This window comes from Henckelia pumila, chromosome 3 (assembly GCF_033568475.1).
Source record: "Henckelia pumila isolate YLH828 chromosome 3, ASM3356847v2, whole genome shotgun sequence".
Lineage (NCBI taxonomy): Eukaryota > Viridiplantae > Streptophyta > Magnoliopsida > Lamiales > Gesneriaceae > Henckelia > Henckelia pumila.
In genome coordinates, this window is record NC_133122.1 from 86,915,283 (window position 1) to 86,924,837 (window position 9,555).

Sequence of the window (9,555 nt, forward strand, 5' to 3'; positions counted from 1 at the left end):
CATCTGGATTAGAAGTGTCTGGATGGTATTTGATCTCACAATCGTAGTCCTTCAACAGATCCATCCAACGACGCTGCCTCATTTTCAACTCGGCCTGAGTGAACAAATACTTCAAACTCTTATGGTTAGTGAAGATATCAAACCTCTCACCGTACAAATAATGACGTCATATTTTAAGAGCAAAGACAATGGTTGCAAGTTATAGATCGTGTACGGGATAGTTTTCCTCGTGAATCTTCAACTTTCTAGAGGCATAAGCAATCACGTGACCTCTCTGCTATAACACACATTCCAAACCCTGGAGAGATGCATCGGTGTGGACTACAAAACCTCCTGATCCATACGGTAAGGCTAGCACTGGAGATGTCATCAGACATCGACGCATCTCATGGAAATTCTCCTCGCACTCGGCCGACCACACAAAAGGAACATCCTTCCTCGTCAGCTGTGTCAATGGTCTGGCAACCTGAGAAAAGTTCTCCACAAACCAACGATAGTATCCGGCCAATCCAAGAAAACTACGAATCTCTAAAGCCGTATTCGGACACAAACAGTTAAGTATTGCTTCCGTCTTACTCAGATCAACTGCTACGGCGTCTCGAGAAATAACATGACCAAGAAAGACAACTCAGTCAAATCATAAATTGCACTTACTAAGCTTGGCCTACAACTGCTTCTCTCTCAAAGTCTGCAACACCAAACGGAGGTGTTGGACATGCTCCTCAAATCTGTGAGAATAAACCAGAATGTCATTGATGAATACTACCACGAAATGATTCAGAAAATCGCAAAACACACGGTTTATCAGATCCATGAAAACAGCCGGTGCATTTGTCAAACCAAACGGCATCACTAAAAACTCGTAGTGCCCATACCGTGTACAAATTGCTATCTTCGAGATATCTCCCTCTCAAACTCTAAGCTGAAGCTAACCTGACCGCAGATCAATCTTGGAGTACACAGACGTCCCCTGAAGCTAATCAAACAAATCATCTATTCGTGGTAGTGGATACTTATTCTTCGTAGTAACCTGGTTCAACTGTCGATAGTCTATACACGGACGCATCGAACCATCCTTCTTCTTGACGAATAAGACTGGGGCTCCCCATGGTGAAACACTGGGTCTAATGTAGCCCTTCTCAAGAATATCCTGCAACTGCTGCTGCAACTCTCGCATCTCTGATGGAGCTAAACGGTAGGGTGCTCGAGAGATAGTTGTTGTCCCTGGCATCAGCTCTATGCCAAACTCGATCTCTCTCACATGTGGTAAACCTGGAATCTCGTTAGGAAACACATCCGAAAACTCGCTAACCACTGGAATATCCTGAATATCTGGTCTCTCCAAGGATGCATCAATCGCGTAGATGAGATAGCCTTCCTCGCCAGACTCTAAAGCACGACACGCTTTAAGAGCAGAAACCACTGGACTCACCATAAAAATACCACGCATCACCATCCTTGGGACGAAACTGGACAAACCTCTGATAGCAATCAACCACTGCTCTATAGGTAGTCAAAAGGTCTATCCCAATAATACAATCAAAATCCCCCATCGCTAATATCATCAAATTAGCGCTCAACTGCTGACCCTCGAAGTCCAAAGTGCAACTCATCACTAGACGTTTAGCTAAAGCCTCCTGACCCATCGGAGTGGAAACCACTAACAAAACATCTAAAGAAACATAGGACAAACTATATCTCTTAACAAATCGTGCCAAAATAAATGAGTGAGATGCACCAGTGTCAATCAGAACACATGCAGGAAAACCACACAAACTGAAGGTACCTGCAATCATGCGATCATTGTTGGCCTCTGCCTGCTCCTGGTTATGCGCAAAGACATGTCCCTGTGCACGTGGCCGCAAAGAGGAATGACCTCTAGAAGAAGTCTGAGAATGATGTCGCTGCGATGGCTGCGATTGATGGCGCTGCTGCTGCGATGGTTGCGGTTGATACTGCGTCTTCCGTTGAATAGTGGTCTGAGAACCACCAACACTCCCTGAACCACTCACTGTTCCCACAAGGTTGGGACAATCCCTCTTCGAATGGCCTATCTCACCGCACTGGAAACAACCACCTGAAAGACGAGGACATGGTCCTGGGGGATGGTTTCGCTTGCACTGCTGACAAAATCTCTGGCTACCAAAATGATGAACACCACCAGACCCGGAAGAGGAAGAAGAAGTACCACCCGGCTTCTTGAAAAACTGGGATTTTGGACCCAAAGAACTAGTCGGTCTGGACGAAGAACCCAAAGCCCTATTCCTCTGCAGACTGTCCTCCGCCTGGTGACAACGGTTCACCAAACCCTCGTAAGTCCTGTCACTGACCACAGCCACCAACTGATGAATCTCAGGGTTAAGACCATGAAGAAAAAGATCATGCATCACCTTTGAGTTACTGGAAATATGGGGACTGTAAGAAAGAAGCTCAAAGCATCTCTCCTGGTACTCATCGATGGTCATAGTACCCTGTCGCAATCTTAGCAACTCACTTGCCTTCGACTGACGCAAAGCTGGAGAAAAATACAGCTTCTCGAAAGCAGTCCGAAACTCGGCCCAAGTAGTTTCTCCCCTGGCTGCTATAAACTATGCGGAAATAGATCTCCACCATCTCCTGGCATTACCCTCTAAAATAAAAAGCCTAAAGTCTCCATCCTCTGTGCCTCAGTACACTGATACTATCTGAAACAATTCTCCATCCGCTCCAACCAGTCCTCAGCAACTGCTGGTGACTCGCCTCCAAATAATGGCTTAGGACTCATCTAAAGGAAACGATGCATACTGAAACATCTCCGCTCTTCACGGGGATGGTGATGTCTACGATGCGGCCTCGGTGGAACCGGATCACCCCAACGGCCATCGCTAGCCTGACTCTCATAATCTCCATCAGCCATCTGTCAAATAACAGATAATGCATTAATCTTCTTTACTAATTCCCAATAGCAATGCGCTCTGATACCAATAAATTTAGCGACCCTACCCGGATCCACTAACTTAATCAGAGTAATTAGCGCATGAAAAATAATTAAAGCGTTAATAGAGGATAATTTAAAATACAGCAAATCAAATCGGCAGAATACAACTAACGATAGAAGCAAGTGTATAATACTTATACAACCAAATCAAAAAGTTTTAGGGTATCTGAATCCCTAACAACTACCTCAACTCGATAGTATCCTTAATCTTGCTGGGAACCACCTGAACCGTCCAGTCTCGGACCTGCCCCGAAACAATATGTCCCAAAACATGAAACATAGGGGCGTGAGCGACTACGCTCAATACGGAAGCAATGATATATAAACAAATATGAGCATGCACATAATTTAAAAATCAGGGTGAAACCACTTTGCTCAGGGCGTCATGAATATACAGTATCGTGCTAAGAGAGCGACTCCGCGAGGTACTCGTATATTCCTCCTATCCACTAATGTGTGCCCTCCACCGTCGTGGTAGCATTAGAGATAGAAAAACCAAGGCTGAGAATCCCCAGACATGGATCTATCAGGGTACCTCATCCGATAGAAACGATCACGACTCACATCATACTGGATGCAGTCTCCGTAAAAACATGCATGTGCTAAATCATAAAACATGGCCAAATAGCACACAACCATGCATCACACATATATAAAAATATATCATGCCGGATATCTCGGTCAGTACTTACGTACCTCTAACACTGCCGGTCAACTCCTAGCACACTGGTCTAGGTCCCATGCCTACAAGTCTACTTTACTGCGTCTACACATGAAATTATCCATGAATCACTATAAATGCTCCAAAAGCCTTAACTAAGCTAATAAATACTCCTAAATATTTTTAGGAAGCCAAATTATACCTTTGTCCGTCGTCAGCCCTTTGCTCTCGCTTTCCTCAAAACTAGGCCACAGCTCCGCTACGACGTCGGGATCGCTATGCTACTTCCGAATTCCCCATAGGACCCCTAGAACTCCCTAGATCTGAGTTAGAAGGCCTAGAAATTGAGAGAAAGAAGGGAAAAGGTGCAAGTGTAATGAGCTCTCGGACCCTCTACTGAACGAAACGTCCGTTCGGGGATCGTTGCGTCCGTTAGCGAACAGAACGTCCATTCGGCCTTCGTTGCATCCGATGTCCCATCACTACGTAAGCAATGGCGTCATCTTTCTGGCGCCACGGATGACATCATTAGGCCAAAACATTGCGTTCGTTCCCCAACGTTTCTTCCATTCCACCCCACCCTCCGGGCCATTTCTGATCATTTTGAGTTTGTTTCTGTTGTTCGTAGAATCATCTGAAACTTCCTTAATCCCATTTACTTGATAATGTCTTAGTGATTAATACTTAATCACACAATTTGGGTACGGGTCACTACAGCTTTAGATATTATGGAAGTCCATATTCATCATTCTTCTACTGACATTGCTATTTGGAAGATGTATTCTAATGGTAATTTCTCTGTGAAATCTGCTTGGAATTTGGTGCGGTATAAAAAGCCTCAAGTAGGGTGGTTCAATGGGTGCTAGTCTAAACTTCTTAGGCCTTCCATATCTATCTTTTGCTGGCGATGGTTTTATAAAAGACTGCCTGTTGATGATATCTTAATGGATCAGGGAGTTTCTCTTGCATCGATGTGTCAATGTTGTCAGGCTCAGGAATCCTTTGATCATTTGTTTTTCTCAAGTGCTCCTGCTCAGTTTGTCTGGCTTTATTTTTCTCGGATATTTGGTGTTCAAAATTTTTGGTATTTTAATTATTGGAAGATGGGAGAAGATTGGCTTACAAATGGTCATGTTAAGGAATTGATTCATTTCCTGATTATTTGGTTTCTCTGGAAGGCAAGGAATGTCCATAAACACCGGGGTGTTTGCATCCAATCGGCCAGGATTATTTTGCATACTAATGAGTATCTTATATCGCTTGGTTGTGCAGGGAAGTTAAAGTCGTCTCATTGGCGGGGTTATGGAGCTGTAGCTAGATCCTTGGGGCTTGAACATCGTATTGCTCGAACTACCTATGTCAGAGTGGTGCGATGGGTGACCCCAAAGCTGGGTTATTTCAAGCTTAATTCAGAAGGTTGTTCGAAGGATGATGGAGTTTCTGGGATTGGAGGTCTTATTAGAGATCATTCCGGGAAGGTTGTGCTTGCTTACCATGATTCTATTGGTCATGAAACAAATACGTGAGCTGAGATTTATTTTATTCTTAAGGGGCTACAGATTTGTCAACTTTTCAACTTTTTCCCTTTATGGCTAGAAGTTGATTCCATGGCAGCTTTAAATATTATTGATGCGGTCAATACTTGCTGGGAACTTAGTTCCATTCTGACAAAAATTCAAGGTATTTTACATTTTTCCTTTGTTTGGAAATCTCATGTTTTCAGAGAAGCTAATTCAGCGGCAGATGAATTAACTAATCTGGGGTTGGTTAACGGCTTGGCTTTGTTGGGCCCGGATGATATTCAAGGTCATCTTAAAGGGATTTGTAGGTTGGATTGCTCAGGATTACCTTATCTTTGAGTTTCTAGTTAAATTTTCATTGTATTTCGGATATTTAGAATTCTTAATTATGTTTTAATTCTTGTAATTTATTGAGAGATTTTGGTCTAGTCTCCCTCTCATGTATTCCTTTTTTTATTCTAATAAATTGATAGGGGTCCGCCAAACCCCACGCCACAACAGGCGGCTTTTGGGAAAAAAATCATATATACATGTTGTAAATGCCCCTGCTCGAATTGAAGTTCCAAAGAAACAAATTGAAGACACTCATGATGTCATTAAATGCTTGAAGCGTGAAAGGCCAGTCGGTTCTAAGGATAAAAATCCTCAAAAAATAAAATTCATAGAGAAACACGATGATCACAAAATAGATAATGATGTTCCAAAAAAAACACCTGATAATGAAAATGCTCTGTTAGAACCACAAACTGGCAAAAATCATGAAATCTCTATCAATTATATTAATAATGGAAAAATATGGAACCGAAAATATGTAGAAGAAATTGATGAGATATTTTCTTACAATGTGGCATGTGACATCATAAATGAGAATGAATATCATGAACCAAAATCTTTTGGTGAATGTAAAAATCGGCAAGATTGGGTAAAATGGAAAGATGTCATCCAGGTTGAATTGGATTCGCTAAATAAATGTAACAATTTTGGACATATAGTCCTTACACCTGAAGATGTAAAACCTGTTGGATACAAATGAGTTTTTGTTCGAAAGCGAAATGAGAAAAATGAAGTAGTAAGATTTAAAGCTCGACTTATTGCAGAAGATTTTTCTCAAAGGCTTGGAATTGATTATGAAAAAATGTATTCTCCCATTATGGATGAAATTACGTTTCGGTATTTGATTAGTTTGGCGGTGTCTGAAAATTTAGAAATTCGTCTTATGGATGGTGTTACAGCTTACTTATACGGATCACTTGATAATAATATATACATGAAAATCCCTGAAGGATTTAAGATGTCTGAAGCACAAAGTTCAAAACCCAAAAAATTTTATTCTGTGAAATTGAAAAGATCATTATATGGGTTAAAGCAATCCGACCGAATGTGTTATAATCGGTTAAGTGAGCACTTGATGAAAAAGGGATATGTAAATGATCCAATATGCCCTTGTGTTTTCATCAAGAAAACAACATCCGGATGTGTAATTATTGTTGTATATGTTGATGATTTAAACATCATTGGAACGAATAAGGAAATTCAAGAAGTTATGATGTACTTGAAGGAAGAATTTGAAATGAAGGACCTTGGAAAAACCAAGTATAGTTTGGGTTTACAAATTAAACAAAAAGAATGTGAAATTTTTGTTCACTAGTCAAATTATACAAAAAAGGTCCTTAAACGTTTTAATATGGATAAATAAAATTCTTTAAGTACTCCAATGATTGTTAGATCATTAAACATAGAAAATGATCCATTTTGTCCATGTAAAGATGGTGAAGTTATTTTTGGTCCAGAAGTACCATATCTAAGTGTCATTAAGACCCTTATGTATCTTTCAAATTTTACTAGACCTGATATATCTTTTGCTGTAAATTTATTGGCAAGATTCAGCTCGTATCCAACAAAGAGACACTGGAACAAAATCAAACATATATTCCGTTATCTACGAAGAATGACAGATTTGAGACTTTTGTATTCAAAAGTTACCAATCAAAGTATCATTGGTTATGTTGATGCTGAATACTTATTTGATCCACATAAGGCACGTTCCCAAACCGGATATGTATTTACTCGTGGATGCACTGCATTTTCTTGGCGTTCACAGAAAAAAACAGTCGTAGCAACTCATCAAATCACGCCGAGATTATTACATTACATGAAGCAAGCCATGAATGTGTGTGGCCAAAATCAATGACCTAACATATCCAAACCTCATTGGATTGTCAGTAGACAAGAAGTCTGTGACACTATATAAAGATAATGTTGCATGTGTTGCTCAAATGAAAGAAGGATACATCAAAAGTGACAGAACCAAACATGTCCCCCCCCCCCCCCCCCAAAGTTCTTTGCCTTCACCCAAGAGCTTAAGATATTAATATTTGTTACATTCAATCAAGTGAGAACTCATCAGATCACTTTACAAAGGCACTTCCTACGACGATATTCAGAAAGCATATATATAACATTGAGATATGCAATCTACGAAATATGAAAAGACCCGATAACTGCTACTAATTTTTTTTTCTTTTTTTTTAAATCCTTGCATGCAAGATCCGTAACATAAAAACTTAAATAATATACTCTCATAAATCCATGCATACGCAAAATATTTCAAAACCAATAAAATGTGAAAGAGAAAATATTAAAACATGTGCGGAAATAACTGCTTTAAATCTCAAAAAAACCACTGAACATAAACTGAGCATCGGTCACGGGTGTACTAGCTGCACTGGATACTCATACGCCTTTATTGCCAGTAGGGACCTCCTCCTCATCATCATACTCATAATCACCTGCACCATCTAAATCTAGTGAGCCTAGAGGCTCAGCATGCTCTATCCAGTAATAACAAATATGAAACCACATGCTCACATATCGTATAAAATATCGTGAATATATCATATACGTGCATGATCTTAAAATAATGCATCATAAAAAAATATGTCATCATAAGTCATACATACATCATAACTAATCATACATAGCATAATTGAGCATGTCATAATCATAAAAACTGAGTATAGTCATATCCATGAATGTGACTAATAACTGTGCCGACTGATCAGTCTAAAAGTACCAAAGTACGTGGCGGTGAATAATCACCTCTATGCTGGTAGTAAACTACCTTTGTGCCAGTGATAAAACCACCTCAATGCGGGTAGTAGAACTACCTCTGTGCCAGTGGTAAACCACCTCTGTGCCACCACATCACTTCAATTTCCATAAAAATATTTTTCATGCTCAATTCTCAATCATAAACACATCATAAAAATATTTCATGTATGCATGTAATTCAAATTTATCATCATTTCTTTATTTCATGAAAATTTACCCATAAATATATATTTAATTATTTTTTCATAAAATACATACTTATATATATATATATATATATCTAAAAAAAATACATGCACGAATTAAATATATATTTACGGACCATTTATTTTCATAGACTTGTTCGAGCTGCTGACCCCCTTAACTTAAGCCAATAAATTGCTAGAATAGCCCATTATCAATTTAAACAGACTCAATAATTTAAAAATTGATTCATCAACTTAAGCTAGCTCATTAATAACTTAATCTAGCCCATAAACTCTAAATCTGGCCCAAATCATAACTTAGCCCAATTATGCATTAAAGCTAACCATGTACATGATCCTATAGCCACTTAAACAACTAGTTAAATTACTCGGACCCAAAAATAAAATAACCCGACCAATAAGGACCCTAACTCAAACTCAAACCCATGGATCAGCAGGCTTGAACGAGTACATGGCAGAAATACATCATAACTTGAGTCATATGCATGCTTTCATGAGTTTGTTCTAAACCACATACCATGCACTCCAACATACCTTTAATGCATAAAACCTTGTACATATGATTTAAATGGTGAGAAAGAATGGATAGAAACATGCCTTTGTGTTTCTAACGCACGAAAACTTAACCGGTTTCGTAGATCGTGACTCGGGAATCTCATAACCTTTTAATTCTGGAAAGTTCAAATCCCTAGCTGCTGATTTATGCCTCTTAATATCCTCAACTAGCTTTTGATCTGCGAAAAATCACATAATGGTCAAAAGTCAACCTTATTCAACTCTGGTAAAACTTTGACCAAAAATTCGCAAACTTTATTGCATTCTCACCGCTTCAAGGCTTTGAATCTCGACTCAAAACTTGGATATTTGGATCTATTACGTCGAGATGATAAAAAATGGTTAACATGTCGAGGGTCGCCGGATAATTGGAGAAGATGGCGGCGACAGCGGCGGTGTGGCGGCGGTCGCCGGAAAATCATAAAACCACTCCAAAAATTCTGAAATTTTGCAGGCTTGTAGAGCTTGACAAGACGATTCCAAACATCTAAGCCACGGCCGGAACGGAGCTCCGATGCGCCGTAG

General features: G+C 39.7%; 1 protein-coding gene across 1 annotated transcript; it reads right to left on the minus strand.

Annotated features, from left to right (window-relative positions):
- Positions 1-277: 277 nt before the first annotated feature.
- Positions 278-3,257, minus strand: LOC140889151 (uncharacterized). Its single transcript, XM_073296859.1, has 6 exons — positions 3,163-3,257; positions 2,785-2,896; positions 1,589-2,504; positions 1,097-1,503; positions 934-976; positions 278-528 (listed from the first exon to the last, which is right to left on the minus strand). Exons 1-6 carry the CDS (start codon positions 3,255-3,257, stop codon positions 278-280), a joined length of 1,824 nt encoding a protein of 607 aa, XP_073152960.1.
- Between the last annotated feature and the right edge of the window lie 6,298 nt (positions 3,258-9,555).